Below are 19,980 nucleotides of genomic sequence, written 5' to 3'. Positions count from 1 at the left end.
CTCTACTGGATACTCTGCTATAACAAAAATAAGTAAATCCCAATTTACTAGATATACCTGAACTACAAAACATTTTTTTAAATCAACAAGTCACTGGACCTATTTAGATCCTGGGTACTGTAACCTACTTCTGAATTAGTAAGCAAAGGTAACCTTGTGGAAACTCCTTTCTCCTCTCAAAGTGTTGTTACATCCCAATTAATAAACTTTTGATTACTCCAGCCTGCACCTCTGTCACAAAATTTGAAGTTTTTGGTGTGCATATATAAGAACAATTAAAAAATTAGGTTGTGGTCAAAATCATTTAAAACTATACCTAAATCACAAATGAATGACATACAGGCCCATTTACAAGGATGGATAATTGATTTCTGGTAGAGGCTCTAAGGAAAATCTTAAAATTGGCTCATTTTTAGTGAGCTACATAAATTACAGTGAAAAAGAATGGAAATAAAACTTTTATACTGACTAATATAGTACTAATTACATAAGTGCAAACACAACTGTCATAAGACAAGACACCTGGGTATACCAAGATGATGGCGAACCATCTACTTCACTTTTTTTTTTCTTGTTATGAGATGTTATCTGTATAAGTAACAGTTTATAACATTTTACTCTAAACTGAATTTATAATTCCTAAGGAAATTCTCTTTCTCTCTCCAATTCTGTCCCCAATAACATTCAGTCAAGATGAGGGCAGTTTATTGTTCATAATTAAGCTTGTGCCCCACTTTTTTAGTGTCTTCTTGTTTCCATGTTTAGATGACAAGATCCAGTAACATTTCTCAGCAGATTTTGCACATACAGTACTGTACCTGCAGTTCATATTAATGGAAAAACATTCACTATATCAGCAAACACCTCACCTCTGGCATCTGTCGCATGGACTCATCTAACCTGAGGAAGCCCGCATGGATGCCCTTCTTTATACTGTCAATTGTTTTGTCTTCGCTTTCATTTGCTAATTTTGCTATGTGCGATGGCTGCAAGAAGATATAGATCAGATTAGACAAAAAAAAATTATAATAGATTACATAAAAAAAAGTTTTTTATTTCAAGAATGTCTCAAACAAAAAGGATGAGAACCTACCTGGAATTCTTCACCAGATGTAATGGACTGCAATAGGTGTTCTGAGCAGTGCGATGAAACTCTAGCACCTGCATGCCCATCAAACACAGCAAAAAATGCCCAATCCTGCAAAACAGACAAAAATCTGCATGCAGTAACATATTTTGCATTTATGGCATCATCATATCTTTATGCCACTTTCTCATCTGAATGATTATCTAAATTTTTCAATCTTGGTTGAAAAGTCAAGTAAAAGTTATGATCATACACAAATGAACTGGTGTTACTATTCCTTATTGCCAAAGTAGATGATAAAACAATATAAACTGAACCGGTGTTATTATTATTTCTTACTACAATCAGTAAACCAGCTAGTGCCATCCATCTAATGAAACTGCTAGTGTAGTACTGTTTATGTAGCAAAGTAGTTTCCTTACCAATGAACATTAAGAAAAAAAAATTGCTTCTGCCCACATAATGAATCTAAGTAGTATACCTTAAGTTCTCCAGGCAAATTTGCTACAGCAGCATGCGCATCCTCCATTTCAATGCGCCATCCCTGCATGCTGGACAGTCCATACTGCAGACCATTTCCCTTTCCATGTTCATTATGCTTCTCTGTTTTCGGCTTATCTAAGAATGCTCCCATGGTAAGATCACTTCATCTGTGTAAGAAAAAGAAAAAAAATGCTTACCATTCAAGTTTGTATTTATCCTGAGTTCTCAAAACAAGGCACACCTATATTGGTTAGGAATCATGAGTGACAGTATGTGAGGTAGAACAGATTTATTTACCTTTCCTCAGTACTAATTTTACTATTGTAAATCAGTTTAATGAGATCACTAAGTCACTGAAAATGTAAGCATGGTTGTGCACCCACCATCACTAACAATATTTTTTTGTGGTCTGAAGGATTGTTCACACATTAGCCAGGTGTCCAATTTTGTTTCCATTGCTTTTTGGATTCATTTCAATCAATAAATTGCAATTCCCCCAACACTTCACTTTACATTTAGTTTTATCATTCCATTTAACATTCACTTCAATGACACTAGTGCTTTCTTCAGTATTCATACAGCATCAACATTTTTGGTATTCATGTGTACAATTTGTAATCAAGCCTATCACTAATTTTGCATCCGTATGTGGAAGTTTTCTGTATTTCATTTTGGTTAGTATTTAGTAAAGTTTACTAAGCACTATATTTTGGAAGTTTGTATGATCTCATATTTCAAAAAGACAGCTAACCATGAGGGGTTGATCCAGTTAGCACTGTTAGTAAATAGCTGTTCCATAACTTACTGAGTTTTACCCTACTCCCAGTTGCCTTGCAAGCAGGGGATGTCATGAATCCTGTACCCTTCAACAGTCAGGCAAAATGGTTGGCCAGAGTAATAAAACCCTAGGCCCAAGTACCCACAAAACAAATAAAGGGGTACCCAAGTAGGGAACAATTTCGGCAAACCATGACATCTCCCAGAATAGCCCTCATGTCAGAAACCAGTTTAGTTCTAGCTATTATCAAGAAATGGGTTCAGGCCTAAACTGTCCCGTGTAACCTCCTCCCCCTTGTAACAAGAGAGTACGTATGGGGGAAAAAGCTTCTCAGTCATAATGGACCTGGAAGGGCTACCCAAAGATTACTTGCCTGTATCTTGTCTGACTCCAGCAAGTACTCCCATCTAGATGCTGTCCTCAAAAAATGGGAATAAGGGTGGAAGGGAACCCAGTCATTCCAAATAAACACTTCCAGACTTACACTAGGTTTTAGGTACATTGGATAAGATACTGCTCTTTTCCAAAATGGAGCCTGGGTACCTACAAAATCTGTTGGGCAGCCACCATAGGTGCCAAGGAGGTGTCTAGGGGCTTGTGGTAGATATCCCTCATGTAGAATGAGGTAAAAGGAAGTCTGACCAAGAACAACCCTTGCTCTCATTATCTGACAAGCAAAAAAGTTCTTCAAGAAAGCTAAGTACGGACCCATGCCCAACTTTGTGAACATTCATAAGGACAGGGCCAAACTCCTCCAGAAGAGGTACTGGCTCATCTATTAACTTCACAAAGCCAGAAAGTTTCTAGACAATCCAGCATGAACTAGGCAAGGCAGCAACTGCTCTGGGTCTCCACCAACCAAGTCTTGGATGGAAGGGATCAAGACAGAAACCTAGGAATGAAGGAGACTGATAGATTCCAACCCTTCTAAATGCCAAGCAACCTAAGACAGACTGTGTAAGTTCACCTTTTTTTAGCCAAAATCAAAGCTAAAAGAAAAAGTCTAAAGCATAAGTTCTCTGTCTAATGGCTCAAAAGGTGCCCTAGTAAAGCTCAAAAGGACCAGGGGTATGTCTCACTCAGAGGGCCAGAGTTCTGAAGGAGGATAAGACTATTCGAAACATATCATTAGCAAAGGTAACCCCACCAAAGTGGAGAGCCTAGCACCTCAAGTTTGAAAACCTACAATAAGGTTGAGCAACCCTTTTACAACAGAGAATGACGGGAGCTTTTCTCAGCGAAGGAAGATAATGTTTGCAATCCACTAAAAAAATGCTCTGACAGGAGATATCCTTTATAAAACACCAATCACAGAGGATAGCCTATGCTCACTGGTACATGTTCACTGAAGAATGTCTAAGGTACCCTGACATCTCCTTTACAGCCTTGTGAGAAGAGCCTCTCTTTCACAAGAGATGCTTGATATTCTTCCATCACCACCTTAGGATCCGAAACTAGAGAACAGAAAACTGGAAGTTAACTGTTCAACCTGGTTGCAAACAGAACATGCATAAGATAACCCTATACTAACTTTAACAACTTCTCAGCTACTCAAGGGTGTAGTGACTCACAAACACTAACAACTAAGCTGATCTGCAGTAACAATCTATTGGCTAGAATGTATCTTGAAATTAAAACAACAGCTTAGCAAACTGCTCCCTTGTGCCTCTGCACCACAAACTTGCAGAGTTTGCTACACCGTTCCTTACATTTCTTGAGATAGGCCACAATGATCACGTTTTGCTCATCAACATTACTGAGTAACCTTTCAACCACTCTTGAGATGCTTGCAATGCTAAGAACACTGCCTGCACCTGCAGGATGTCAATATGCAGATGAGGTGCATCCTTCAGTCACAAGGTAACAAACTAAATCTTCTCAGGTGTGTGCCCCCCCCCACCTCCCCACCCATGATTTATCTGAAACAGCACTTCTGTAGGCAGGGAACACAATAGAATTCCCTGTAAGAGGTTTCTGCTGTCTTTCCACCCGGTCAAGTTCCCTTCATCTCCCAATTCAGAGGAGCAAGTCAGGGTGGAGGCTCTAATTTGCACTCTATAGCTGCTTCACTTGACACTGAAGTGGGCCCAAGTAACTCCACAGGTGGGGTACAAAATTCTTTACAGACAACAAACAAACATAGGTCCACCTAAATTGCCGAGTTGGTGGTTCCTGCCAGGACATGAGCAGCACCATCATCTTCAGTGCATGCTCAAACAAATCTATCCAACAGCTCTCTCTAGTGCCAAATCTGTAAGCATGCCCAGGTACTTTGCTTACTTCTTATGAAAATCATTAGTCTTCTTATTGACCACAATCACTGACTTGTAAGAAAAGGCATGAAGGCAATCTCTATCCTGAAGGAGTCGCACCTGAGGATGCCATGACTAGCCAACTGTACAGGTGATGCAACAAGTGAATACTCTTCGAGTGAACCCAAGCTAACAAGGTAAAAACCCTGGTAAACACCAAAGAAGGTACTGCCAGTCAAAAGCATAACCCCTTGAACTGGTAGACAGTCTGCCACAAAATGAAGGTGCTTCTGAGAGCTCAAAGGAATGAGGGTACTTGAAAGTATGCATCTTTCAGATCTATTGAAAGCAGGAAGTCTCCCTGTCTAACAGTTCCCCACACAGTTTACGTTTTAAGAAACTTCTGTCATCTATCCACCAGGCTCCTGAAAGGCACTCCATTACAAAAGGCCCAATGCAAGCCAGCCAGTCATCATGTTTCACAGGTTAAGATTGAAGAAAATTCATGGGTAATTTCTTGAAAGACTCCAGCCAGCCATTTCTGCATGAAAAACCATTTTGGTTTTTCACAAAAAAAATGGCTAGGAAATGATGGGGGCACTCTAAGAACCTAAAGACACCAACCTAACATAAGCTAGGGGTGTTTACTGGTTATAATTTTTTTGCTGTATTAATTATAGAGGGGGGGTGGAGGGCTAGTATTGTCTTACCTCGTAAGTCATTATTCATTATTTTTGTTATTAAGTATTTGCGAAGGTTATGTATTGAGATTTTTTTTTTTTTGGCTGTTTTACCGAAGAAAAATAGAAAATATAATGTGGAAGGTGGCTAGAGTCTTATGAAAAATTACCAAAACATAACCCTTAGATGCACTTCAAAGTAAATACAGTGGGGCCCCATATTCGCGTTTTCCCGATTCGCAAATTTCTGTCTGGACCATATCTACCCATTATTTGTGGGAAATTCGTCTATCTGCGGTTATTTTTATGAGAAATATCCCGATATTCCTTGTTTTTTAATCAATTTCATTATAAAATAAACTTTTTTTGGATGAAAATATTAAAAAAACCAATGGGTTTTTCTTGAGTTTTACCTGCCAAAATAGGCCATTTTCAGCATTTTTATAGGGGTTACAACTATTTGCAGATTCCAAACATTCATGGGGGTGGAGGTCTGGTACACATTCCCTGCAAATACGGAGGGACCACTGTAAAGGTCTTATCCTAACCCAGCCATAAAGGTATGGCACTAACTAACAGAAGCTACTGTCCATCTACGTTGAAGCATTATGCAATAATCACAAAAAAGCCATAATTAAAATTCCCATTTTATAGTAAATGTACTAAATAAGTAACATAATATATGAAGTGTGACAAGTTAACAGTTATTTTGCTAGGCACAAAAACAAGCTCCTAATAATCATAAATATATGATGAAACATTCTTACTTCTACTTAGCAAAGGATTGCCAAGCACCCTCACTGAAGTCTGAATTTCATGAACTAAATGTCAATTCTTCAGGGGGGCCTAAGAAGGCTTATTCAGGGTTCAAGGTGAGTGGTCAACCAGATCTCCTAAATTGGATCTTCCACTTTTTTTTTTTTTTTTTTTTAGCAATGTTTAACCAAACCTCACAAGCCTTTACAGGGGACCTTGCTGCTGGGTCTTACACTGAAGACGAATCTTCTTCCTGCCATTTGCTGCTGAAAACTGGTCAGCAAAGTACACACTGCCTTGACCAAAGTCACTCATTCCATTGGCATAATCTACAAAGCTATTTTCATTTTCTGTAATAACCAATATGTATTTCACTGTACAATAGGTATCATGAATGGAGTACATATCATCAAATAAATAGTATGTCCAAAATAAAGAAACTAACACCCCCTCCCATCATTACTCATAACGACCATTCTATAAGAGTCAAAAACACCGCTCTGATATGCTTATTTAGTTCAAAGTCCACAGAGATGTTATAGGAGCTAAGAGTACCCAGACATTAACAATAGTTTATCTTATCTTACGAAACATTATCAATTATTCTTAGATAACATCAATAAGAATTACAACTAGTTACCAGCTTTCCATAGTAAAAGCTTTTCAATTACAGGCTCCATTCAATTTCACAATTACCAAAGTACTGCATAAATATTACATGAATGCAAGAAATCCTTCAAGAAATAACTGCTATTATATAACACTAATCAACATTTTAAAACTTCCCAAGATGAGAACATGCATTCTACACATAAAGAACATTCTTTTACTTATTTGTATTAAGTATTACTTTTCTCTAGTGTCTTAATTTACAATGGTTCCCTTACACCAATCCACATAACGGCTTCATTTCTGAGATACGCCAAGTAAAGTTCAAACCTTGAAATGTAACATTGAAGTTAATACACAGGTAAAACATAGTCGCACTTAACACACACATATATACATCCTTTAAAATTCATGCTAATGATGAGATTGTCAGAACACAACTCATCGTCTATTTGTTTGGTGGGTCTTCTGAACTTGTACGCAACACTCTTAGACCAGGAGTACACAAGCCACCCTGTGGCATCGCTGTGTGGCAGTGACAGTGGCTTCCCATAGGTTTTCATTGTTTATAAGCTGTGGCAGGGATCAGCGACAGCTCACCACAGTCACTTGCCACCCAAACTTGTGTGCTCAACATAGCTTACAAACAATGAAAACACATGGGAAGTGACATCCCCGCCACACACCAATGCCACTCCGTGGCACCACATTGTGGCTTGTGTAAGTACTCCTGGCTTTAAGCAGTAACCTAATCTGGGCATCTACCTTCTTAACACTTTTCACTAACAGTCTTGGAAACGTGGAATTTAGCTAGCAAAGGTAGTATTATCAAATGACAATATTTCTGAAATACAAGATTCAATAAAAGGCTACATAATGATTACAGTACATATCGTGACACTTAAAATTGGCAAACATTATAACAGAACCTAGTATGACTGACTGCCAAGCATGCTTTCACATTATTGATGGCACAAAGTTGAAAAAAGCAATTGGTAAAATGTAAAAATCAGCAATGTCGAAAAAGAAATTATTATTCTGAAAAACACCAAGCAAGTCACAATAAACAGGACAACTATGCATTATCAATCATTATTGCTCCTCTTAAAATGAGTTCTGGCATCTATGCTTCTAAAAGGAATAACATAGGCTAACAGTCCTAAAGTATGAGGAATGAAAGACTACGGTAAAAAACCGCATGGTACAGGGGTGGACCATGTACGATCAATGTGTACAACCCAAAGAAAAGTACATTATAACGCGTCCTGACACCGGAGTAGAGGTCTTTAGCTCAGTTTCTCACCAACAAGTCGCATCTGATGCCCATCTCCGATGTCAGGACGCGTTATAATGTACTTTTTGGGGTTGTACACATTGATCGTATATGGTCCACCCACGTACCATGCGGTTTTTTACCCTAATGGAGTTGGGCAGTATCGCAACGTGGCACCTTGACAATTGCAGAGTTTGGATACAACAACGTGCCTGCTGATGTCAAGTAATGAAAGTTCCTGAAGTGAGCAACTGGGTAGCCCTAGGTAGGTAGCATGTGAAGCCAAAATAGAACAGAATGCTATAGCCTATGGGTTGACTATATAAAGGAGGCCTAAGCTATTTGCATTTGCAGTGGGTTGGCTATGATATGAAGCAGGCCTAAGCTATTTGCACAGCGATGCATTACCTTACTAGGCTACATCCCAAGCCTAACACTCAACCTAACCTAGGTTGACCAGGCTGAGAACATAATTGACCTTTTCAATAAATAACGTATATTTCTTTAGCACACAGCCAATGGATATGTAACACACTACTGACAACAGTTTTAAAGTAACATTTTACACAAAATAATGAGCCTATTGAGTTTAATGAACAGGCCTACGACACGGAACCAATTATAGGTACCCAGTAGAAATACTGGCAATGGCTAACGTAAACTGGGCAGTCCAAGACACGTTGATGGATTGCGTTTGGGTTGCACCTGGGGGAATGCGACACTAAGATAAACTAGAAAAAATGCCATGCATAGCCAATGAGAGAGAGAGAGAGAGAGAGGAGAGAGAGAGAGAGAGAGAGAGAGAGAGAGAGAGAGAGAATTTACGAGACGATATAAGCGAGCGAGAAAGGACGGGATTTGTCAAATGAACTGAGAGAGAGAGAGAGAGAGAGAGAGAGAGAGAGAAATCCTTTCCTGCCTACATCATCGCCTACTACGACAGGAGTCCAGAGAGAAGAGCGAAGAGAGAGAGCGAAGGGGCGCTTTATTTCCTACCTATATGAATCGGCAGTTCTCTCGGTTTTCTCTCAGCGTTTAAACCTCCCTTTTATCTACACGTCACGAAACAACACATATCACCCTTTCGCGACACTGAGGCTGACGTTGCGATGCACTTACATTAGACAAAACATAAATAGTACTGCCATCGATGAACACTCTCACAATAGACTCCGCAACACAACCTTCAACGTTCAAAACCTTCGAAGGGGAAACGGAATCCAAAATGGAATGCACATCACCCGAAGGGATCCGATCCTCTACCTCGGCGAGTGGCCGCTCACCGGCGGTCCGGCGAGCGCGCGAGCGGCATTCAAACGTGCCAAAGCAGCTTTTATTTGAAATAAATGGCCAGTCTGTTTTTGTAATGGAATGCTGAATTTTAATGACACGTCTACCTATAAATGGACAATTTTTGAATGGAGTGCTGTTGTATTTAATTATCGTCTACCTGTTAATGGCCAATTATTGAATGGAGTGTTGTATTTGAATGATCTCCCTATAAATGGTCAATGTTTGAGTGGAGCGTTGTATTTTAATTATCGTCTACCTATAAATGACCAATTATTGAATAGAGTGTTGTTGTATTTCAATTATCGTCTAACTATAAATGACCAATGTTTGAATGGGGTGTTGTATTTTAATTATAGTCTACCTATAAATAGCCAATTATTTAATGGAGTGTTGTCGTGATTTAATTACATGTCTGTCTATGAACGGCCAAATTTTGAATGGGGTGTTGCTGTATTTTAATTAACGTAAATGGCCAATTCTTTAATAGAGTGTTGTTGCATTGCAATTGACGTCTGCCTATAAATAGCCAATTTTTATGGAGCGTTGTTGTACTATAATTTCACGTCTACCTGTAAATAGCCAATTTTAATGGATTGTTGTTGCATTGCAATTAACGTCTGCCTATAAATGGCCAATTTTTATGGCGTGTTGTTGTACGTACTATAATTGCCCGACAACCTATATAGGCTAATTTTATTGGAGTGTTGTTGCATTTTAATTGATGCCTGCCTATAAATGGTCAATTTTTTAATGGAATGTTGTTGCATTTTAATTATACGTCTGCCTATAGATGGCCAATTTTTAATCAAGTGCTGTTGCATTTTTACTTAACATCTGCCTATAAATGGCAATTTTTGTTACTGGAGTGTTGCTTTATTTTAATTACACGTCAGCCTATAAATGGTCAGTTTTTAATAGAGTATTATTGAATTTTAATTACTAATCTACTTATAAATGGCCAGTTTCTAAAATGGAATGTTATTGCATTTTAATTATATGTCAACCTGATAGTTTGGCAATGGGTTTGTTTATCAATTGTAGCTTTTTGTGAACTTTCATTATGGATAATTATTTTTAAATTACTGATGTTTGTAGTGATTCAACAGCAAGGTATACCTTTTTATACAACTTTGACTCACTTCTACACCACATTGATCGAAATGACAGCACAATAAAGTATTGTAGAAGAACCAAATACTTCTGGTAGACAATTAAACACCACACACACATATATATACTTCCTTTTCATTTTCCATAACATTTCCCTAGCAGAAGCTGAATCCAGAAGATAACCTATATACAAAAAATAGGTGCTGCCAAATTCATATCGCAGAAAAATCACAGAGCAAGGAACCTCCATGACATTATCAGCTTCATGAAAAAAGGCTCTCTGGTAGTGCACTGAGGCCTCTTCACTTACTGTGGTTTTTAATTCTGCTTTCCAAACACTCTCCTGCCTCCTGGATATCAAGGCCCTACCTCCTGATTACATTTTTCCCGCCATCAAACCTGCACTTTCCGCTTATCTCCCATTCCTTTATCTTTTATGTTCTCCTGATGCCTCATGTAGGAACTGTGCTACGTACAAGCATTTCATCTCAAAAGCTTCAGCCTTTTCTCTTTTATTTGCATTAACCATCCATAAAGCAGTGCCGTCTTAATAGACGTCTACTTTATACCTTAGTTTCGGAGACAATCCAGACCCCTCCACATTCTTCTGCAAACATCCCGCTGCTTTTCTTGTCACCTCTCTCATCTACCATCATCCATTACATTAACTCCAAATGCCTATAAGAAGCAACTCTTCCAGCTCCATCATCAACATTCATTATTCCATCTTCCTTGTCTCCAAATACCCAAGGTCTAGAGAATATGTACTCTCAGACCTTGCAAATACCCTTATAACCATACGCTTACTAACATTTAAGACTCTTGCACCAGTCTTCTTGTATTTTCTTATTTAATTTAATCACTCTTGCAGCACAGCGAAGTAAGCATATTTAAAAAATATGGCCCTACTACGAAAAGCCAATGTTTGTTTGTATCAATAACGCACCCACCAAAAAATTTTACGATAATAAGCGATTAGACATTCCTCATAACTGTGAGTTTACTTTACAAACAACTAGGTATCATTAAGTAACATCCAAACGAGGACTGAAAGAACAATAAAACTCTGATGTCTTTTGTTTACCTGCTAGTTAATTTGCTTTGCATACACACACACAGACACAGACACACAAACACACTAACATTCCAACACATACTAACATGCACACGTTAAGGAAATGATAAATCAATACAAGAAACCACATACTCGGTGGACTATGCCATTTAAACTCTGCTATTAAACGCTTGATTTGGAGTAAGACAAGAGCCTAAGCTGTGCTACAAGTCTAGGTTTTTATTGCTGCCGATGACCGTATCTCTCTCTAGTACTACTCTGAGATGACACAATGGGTTGGAATGTATAAGTAACTGTCGGTGCAGGGGAAGCTTAGGCGCACTCCAGTGGTCGCCCAATACCAGCGTAGTACAGACTTCTGCTTTTCATTTTTATGTGAAATAAGAACGAAAGTGACGAACAACACTTCCTACACAAATGAATTGCCAGAGATGATCCCGTACCCTTTTATCGCCTATTTCTATTGAATAATTGCCGAACTCTTGGAAGAGGACGAGTTATTTAGACAGTTATAATGAGAGGCACGTATCGTCATTTCTCCTTTGTACCTTTGTTAGGGAATCACTCAGGAGCTTATTGTCTACCGTGCTGTATTATTTACCAGTTATTTACAGCCATGCTTACTTTATGCATATAAAGAAAGACAGGTGCACATATGTGATTTTATATATATCTCTCTCTCTCTCTCTCTCTCTCTCTCTCTCTCTCTCTATATATATATATATATATAGATATATATATATATATATATATATAATCTCTCTCTCTCTCTCTCTCTCTCTCTCTCTCTCTCTCTCTCTATATATATATATATATATATAGATATATATATATATATATATATATATATATATATATATATATAGATATATATATATACATACATATATTAATGTGTGTGTGTGTGTGTGTGTGTGTATGTGTGTGGTAAGACCTTAGCACCAAATGCAGACAAGAAACTGCTTGACAGACTAGAGTGAACAGTAGAGCACTGCACTGCTTGTATGAATGCAAAAGTTTGATTAACAATGAAGGTATCGAGGTATAATGGACAAGGCACTCAGGGAGAGATTGCTAACGAGATAGGCTCTGTAAGTAATCTACTAATTGAAAGTATTATTTTCCAGCACAAGGATAGCGATAATTACATTTGGCCCTAGAAACCAAGCAGATCACATAGCCATTGATCGAGAGTAAAAAGAATGACGAGGAATGGCAGGAACCATAGAAGAACAGATGCCGGATGATCACCAACGTGTTATTACCACACTAAAACTACGACTAACCACGTAACCCCGCGCCCACCCCCCAACAAAAAAAAAGTTGACATAAAGTATCTAGGCTCAATATAATAAAGCTTGTTGAAGATGAACGCGGAGAAGATTTCGCAAATGGATTTCGAAACAGGCCAGTTTTAGAAATCTGATCTGGGGACATAAAAAAATCAATGAGAACTGAATTACAATCAGGAATGTCTAATAATAAGGAAACCTTGGATATCTGCTGAAACATAAGAAAATGGCAATTGTAAAAAATTTCAGAAGAAATACGCAAGTGCATAAAGTGCTAAAGGTATTCAAGGCTAGATAAGGAGGTTAAACAAGCTTTAGAAGACAGAAGAGAGGATATTTATAAGAATAAACATGATGCTCACAAGTAAATCAAAGGGGGAAAGATAACTTCCTTTGCTCCAAGCCTTTACAACCAATTTTTGGTGGGTTTCTTTCGCGTTATTTAGTTGAATTGTTAGACCTAACTCCCAGTAACAGAGAAGTCACTTCCCCCTCATAATACACGCTTAATCTTTTACATAAATAACAACTTTACTGCATATAACATGTTTGTCACAGAGTCCGTGTCCTTCGTATTGCGACAGAGCTTAATAGCATTTAAGAATACCTGCTGGTTCCGTGTTTTGTCTAGAGGTTAAGAGGATCTAAACGCCATAAACAATGTGCAAATGTACTTAGTGCAATTATGACCATCATTAACCTGATTAAAAATATAACGGTGAAGCAGATGATGGATCATTTACAAGGCTTGGCGATGATGATTATGTAAAAGGCAAGAAGTACAAATAAAAAAATGCTTGAGTGAAATGGGATTCAGAATTGTTTAAGATCGGTTCAAACTCGGTTACTATTAGGCAGATAATGCTTTGATAGACAAGGTGGACCTGGTGTGGGACGTCTAAAGTTTACTTTAGGGTTTTAGTGAAAAAGTTTTTCGAAAGTAGCGAGAGGAAGTTCCTGCAAATTAGGTTTTCTCTCCTCATCTGTTGTTAGAAATCTGGAGGAAAATAATAACCGAGAAAACTGCCAAAGGCATAGCTTATTTAGAAATGGGAAGGCGCATGGGTGCTGTACTGGCAAGGCCGGGGCAATATCATGCAGGTACGTATATTCAGATACCTTTTATTAGAACATATACGTCCGAATTGACAGTTACGAGAGAGAGAGAGAGAGAGAGAGAGAGAGAGAGAGAGAGAGAGAGAGAGAGAGAGAGAGAGAGAGAGAGAGAGAGAGAGATTTGATCACAGGAAAGGATATTTTTAAATCAAGTGTTAATCAAGATATAAACGAGCGGATTCTGAGTGTGTCCTTAAAGAGGAAAGTTATCAAAGACCCTCTGGCAACAACAACTAGTCAAGCGGACATCTCTTCGAGTTGAGGGAGCTTCACTTTCGTTTATTTATTTTTTTTTAAAAAATTTCGGTGATAAGTGATAACTGTACCTTCCGAACAAGATACTGACGCGACCGTGAATATACTTCAAACGTTCCTTTACTGGCTGTTTCTACCAGTCGTCAATTCTAGCCTCATAAATTTTGCATATGGTTTAAAACAATAGAACAAGAAATATACCAATTTCCAAGTTCGAATGCCACAGACTCTTGACAAAATTTCGCTTTAAAATAACAGTTCTACGAAAGTTACGGTGGTCCCAGTTGTCATGATTAATGCAATATTTGACCCAGCGGATTTATATTTCGATCGGAATGTGCTCGAGGAAATTCCCTTTTCCACTATGTCTCTCTTAAGGAATGCCTTCGCAGATGCTGCTGTACTATTTGAAAATAGTGAATGACTCTTTTCTAACGGCCCATTATTATCGACCATGCAACTTGCAACAGTGAAGGAATTTGCTATATATTATGTCTTTTTGTAACTGAAACTTGTTCTCTGTCCATGCATTTATTTACCCTGTTTACAAAAGGAGCGCTCTCTCTACGCTGAACCGTCCATTCGCAGTGTTTTTAGCGTAACGATGCAAACACAAAATCAATTGAATTTTTTTATTAGCTACCCTTTTTCGAAATATATTTTCACATAAGATATATTTGCACTTTCAAATGGAAACGTATACGGCTTGAATTTCTACGTCATAAACAATATATAATCTCATGCACAACGTGGGGATGAGCAGTAAAGCGATTGAAGAGAACGGAACCTACTCGCTCACGGTCGCTGTTGTTGAATTTCGGAGACATAATTTAGATCGAATCCTCAGTCAAAAACCAGATCCCAAAAAAAGAACCATCGTTACTGTATCGATTCTTAAGAAATGTATTGTAAAAATCACACGACGACAAAATGTACTTCTTCGCATGTCAGATGGAAGCTCGGCTACAAGTCCATAATTTTCGACTCTCGGCGCGCGGATCATCCCTAACAGGTGCAGAAGTGGGTTCTGAGAGCTTACATAAACTGCTTGTTCAAGGTGTAGGTGGTGATACCCGGAGGACCCTTCACACACGACGGGTTCGCCTCAGGTTGGATGACTCATCGCCAGCAACGAAGTGACCTCGTTACAATGGCCCTTTGCCATTTGCTTATTGAATGTTAGTGTAATGTTACTACATTTAGGCATTTTGGCACACGTTTCATTACTTATGTTTCAACAGAAATGAATGTAAGAACTGTCCAGCTTGCGTTTTACGAAAATCATTCCTTAAGAGGGGGTCTCTGTGCTTGCATGGATTTTACCAGAAAGACTACCACTCTCCATCTGTTGTGCCCTAGAAAAGATGCATTGAAAGGTCTTGCAGCTTACACGAAGTTCTGTTTTAATTTCTGACATCATGGACAAATTTAGAATGGAGTGGAACGGGAGGAAAATAGAAGTGTGCAACACCAACGGGAAGAAGGGCGAGCGAGACATCGTGACGCAATAGAGGATACGATTCGATCATTAAAGAGTTTGTTCACATCTGACAGAGAGAGTGTCATTGCTTGAAAATGCACGCAAGCTACGTCATTTTACCTTCTGTGTTTACAGATATCTATTTGAAGGTACCGTAAAGGCGAAAGGGCACGCGCTCATAGCAACCTAGCAACAGTAGGCAACGAAGTGCGACAGAGTTGTGGTATGACTAATTTTTATCTGCGTTTCGCTTGAGGATTCCGCGCTTTCTGTAAGCAAATCATGTCTTATTTTAATTGTCTGCGTGGACCAACGATTCTAAGACTCGTGTGTCTCTGAACTTATAATTCGACAGTTAATGGCTGTAGGTAAGAATTCGCAAGGCAAAATTCATACTGTGTTTGGTAACGACGAACCCTATGTTCCTGCAAGAATATAAAGTTAATTGCGTTCCCTCAGGGTTTGACAGTTAATCAGCCTTAAATTATGTTGGTAATGTCAATTTAATATGGAAGCTAGAAATAAGCTGTAATACGCACGATTGTATAATAATATAATTAATATATATTATTATATATTATTATATATATAGTAATATATAATAATTATAATATTCAATATATAAATGTATATATAATTAAATAATATAATGTTATATATATATAATATATATATATATATATATATATATAGATATATATATATATATATATACAAGTATATATATGTATCTATATATATATATATATATATATATATATATATATATATTATAATAGTATATATATGTATATATTATATAAAATCTATATATATATATATATATATATATATATATAAATATATATGTGTGTGTGTGTGTGTGTGTGTGTGTGTGTGTGTGTGTGTGTGTGTGAAGTATAGGAGACTGCCTGCATGCGAACGTTTGCAAATTACAAAGGAAAATTAAAACTGAGGATGTGGCCCTGATCGATTTCGTCTGAATAAACATTTTCAAATGGGGTTCTATATATAACACAGGAAATAAACACTCTATGCCAAAATGAAAGCACCGTACTTACGAACATACGCGCGGTCATAAAGGTCGCTGTCACTTAAAATGAAAAGGTGGCGCTTAATTTAAAGGAGAGTGAATGAATTTTTCACATCTGTTTTGCACAGGACACCTTGCCTGCATTATTTATTAACGGAAAATCTTATCGTCATTTGGACTAGACTTAACTGCCCTCTTGAAATCAGTATATAATACATGTTTCTTTGAAAATGAATGGGATCAAGTTTACATTCTTGGTCTGATATTAGGTTCTGCGTTCGGTCAGTTTATATATATATATATATTATATATATATATATATATATATATATATATTATATATATATATACATATATATATATATATATATATATTATATATATATATATATATATATATATATATATATAAAGCTAAATCGACTGTATTTCGTTCTAACCTACTATTTGGATCAGTGTATATTTTTAAAATACTTTTCCAGTAAGAGCATATTATTATTATTATTATCTTAAACACGAGCAAAACTCACATCCTAAGTATTATGCATCTCTTTTACAGATATTTATCAGTGTGACGGGCATAGAATTGTTCGTGTGAATTTTCATGCACACACACATATATGTCCTATATACCTATTGTATATATATAGTATATAATATATATTATATCTATACGTATATATATATAGATATATACGTATATCTATATATTGATATATATAATATATATACTATATATATATATATTATATATATATATATATTCACTGCACCCTACCAGGAACTGGCTATCCTTCAACGCAAGTAGCCAATGAATCCTTCAAGAATCCTACCACGTAAATGGACAGGCTCGATTTAGAAATGGTCTCCCAATCCTGGGCTTAGCGGGTGTGAGAATCCCTCGGTTGGGAAAGACAAAGAATAAATTTAAAACAGGGCTTTAAAACCTAAGAACCGTGAATCAAATTGGAAAGGCAGAACAGGTAGCCAAAAATGAAGTCATGAGATGTGGACTGAATATCTTTCTCAGGTGAGACTTGGAATAGAATAAAGAATAGACAGAAGTGAAAGGTATACATTGGACAATTTCAGGGAGAAGACGAAGACTGCAAAGTAGAACGTGCTATAAGTACTCGAAGTCTAGAAGTGAAGTCAAGTGAAGATCAAGAAGAGATGAGAGATGATATTTAGACCACTAGGCTGATGTTGCTGACAAAGCAAAGCTAAGGGAGTGCCACTAATGTTAGGGAAGTGCACAAAACTATTATATAACGAAATATCCAAAAATAAATGAAAATGATACATACCACACCTTCAAAAGAAGGGGCGAGTCAATTATAACAAGAAAATAGACAACGTTCGGTGGAACGTTTTTGTGAGATTATGAATTAGAAATACGAGAGTAATGCTGGAAACTGACGAAGGCCTGCATATGAATAGCAATGTATTTACAGTTTTTGAAGTTGAGTCACTAATAAAGAAACTAAGATGGGAAACACTAAGTCATAATGGAATGACTGTAGAGATGAGTTTAGCTGAAGCTGAAATAATTTTGTAGAATATGGATTAGGAAACGAAGCCGGATGAATGGGAATTGTAAATCACAGAAAGGTCAATGTAGTAACTATATAGACGCATTGCAGCTAAGTCGGTGTGATGAAAATACCCAGTATGCACATTCTCAAAAGGCTGGATTAGTTAATAGATAAAATGCTTAAAGATGAACAAGCTGGTTTTAGAAAGGGCAAGAGATGCACAGATCAAATATTTGTCCAACGGTGTGTGGAATTCATAAATCCCCTATCTGATGGTTTTTTCGCCCGATTACGGGAAGGTATTAACAGCATCCGCTGACTAATATTATGGAAGGCTTTTTGTAGTTACTATAGCATTCCTGTTAAATATTTAAAGCTAATAGAAACTGTTAAGGTACAAAGTAGATGCAAGATTAAAGAGGATGTGGTCTGGTCAAAAGAATTTGCAGTAGATAGTGGGGTGCTACAAGGGAATGTTATTTCGCCGTTGCTGTTTCCCATTCATATATATTCTCTGATGGAAAAAAGTAGGTAGGAAACTGAATAACGGTAAAAAATTGGCAGACTTAAAATAAGCAGATAACGATGTCTAAATCGACAAGACATGCAAAGTTCTCTTAATAGGATGCGTCATATATCTAGAGAGGCGGTATCTGAAATAAATATAATGGAAACAGAAGTAATGAGGACTGAGTATACACAAAGGGGTGAGATTACATTACATGTAGAAAGGATTAATGAGGATAAATCTTTCAAATATTTAGGAACAATGACATCCAGCACAGAATCTCTTTGAGTTGGAGTTTAGTGAAAGGCAAAGAAATTATGGGTAGGCTGAATTAGATTCGGAAATAAGACTGAATTTACATACGATAGTTAAATTGATTTTAGTAGCATATAAAACTTTTAGAAGGATATTATGAAGGAAAATTACGGACGTTCCATATGTGGATGAGACAAAGACGAAAGGGAGATGGACAAGGCTTGGGCATGTCCTTTGCGCAACCCCTGGGAATAGTACGTGATAGAGCCAGCCAGCTTGGCTCCTACGTCCACCAGCGGAGCTTGAAGGCTTAGACCTACTTTGATGAGAACTGAGAGAAGGGAGATTAGAGATTAGTGGAAGACAAGGCACGAGAGATGTATGAGTGGCGGGATTTCATAGCGGCATTTTTGTTCCTTTGTTTGTTTGGGGTTTTAATGTTGCATGGAACCAGTGGTTATTCAGCAACGGGACCAACGGCTTTACGTGACTTCCGAACCACGTCGAGAGTGAACTTCTATCACCAGAAATACATAATCTCTCACTCCTCAGTGGAATCCCCGAGAATCGAACTCGCGGCCACCAAGGTGGCAGGCCAAGACCATACCGACAACGCCACTGAGGCGCCTTAGAGGCTTTTTTGGTCCGGAGGCGTTGGGGACAATAATGACATGACACGTTTCCCACAGGACTATACTCGGTTTTTTCCATCTGTCCACCAGCCTATGGTGTTTGCGTATGGTAACACTGCATCCCGGGCTTTAGATAGTTACATTCAGCTTACATTCAACAATTATAATAATATCCTATTTCGAATATTAACTGTGTAATTTGCATACAGTAAATTATTAAAACACTTTCCAGTTGCAAATGTACACCCAGATATCCTTTTATTTACCTAAAACTTACATATAGCGTAACTATCTAGAGCCCGGGACGCAGTGTTACCATACGCAAACACCACAGGCGGATGGACAGATGGAAAAAAACAGAGTATAGTTGTTTGATCACCAAAGTAAAGCAATATTAGGAGTAGTTAGGACTTAGCTGGTGATAAAAAAAAAAAAAAGGCCAGATACCCAGATTATATCACTACGGCATCCACGAAGC

At 37.6% G+C, this 19,980-nt stretch overlaps 1 protein-coding gene across 1 annotated transcript in view; it reads right to left on the bottom strand.

The window, feature by feature from the left end:
- Positions 1-9,105, bottom strand: part of LOC135212595 (protein phosphatase 1B-like) — a gene marked incomplete in the record, with an annotated part of 159,091 nt that extends 149,986 nt beyond the window's left edge. The window contains 4 exon segments of the mRNA XM_064246152.1: positions 870-986; positions 1,094-1,198; positions 1,569-1,737; positions 8,915-9,105. Of these exon segments, the coding sequence (XP_064102222.1) occupies positions 870-986; positions 1,094-1,198; positions 1,569-1,721 (375 nt within the window).
- Between the last annotated feature and the right edge of the window lie 10,875 nt (positions 9,106-19,980).

This window comes from Macrobrachium nipponense, chromosome 41 (genome assembly GCF_015104395.2).
Source record: "Macrobrachium nipponense isolate FS-2020 chromosome 41, ASM1510439v2, whole genome shotgun sequence".
NCBI lineage: Eukaryota > Metazoa > Arthropoda > Malacostraca > Decapoda > Palaemonidae > Macrobrachium > Macrobrachium nipponense.
The sequence above is the reverse complement of the archived record's forward strand: the minus strand, read 5'-3'. Positions and strand labels throughout refer to the sequence as shown.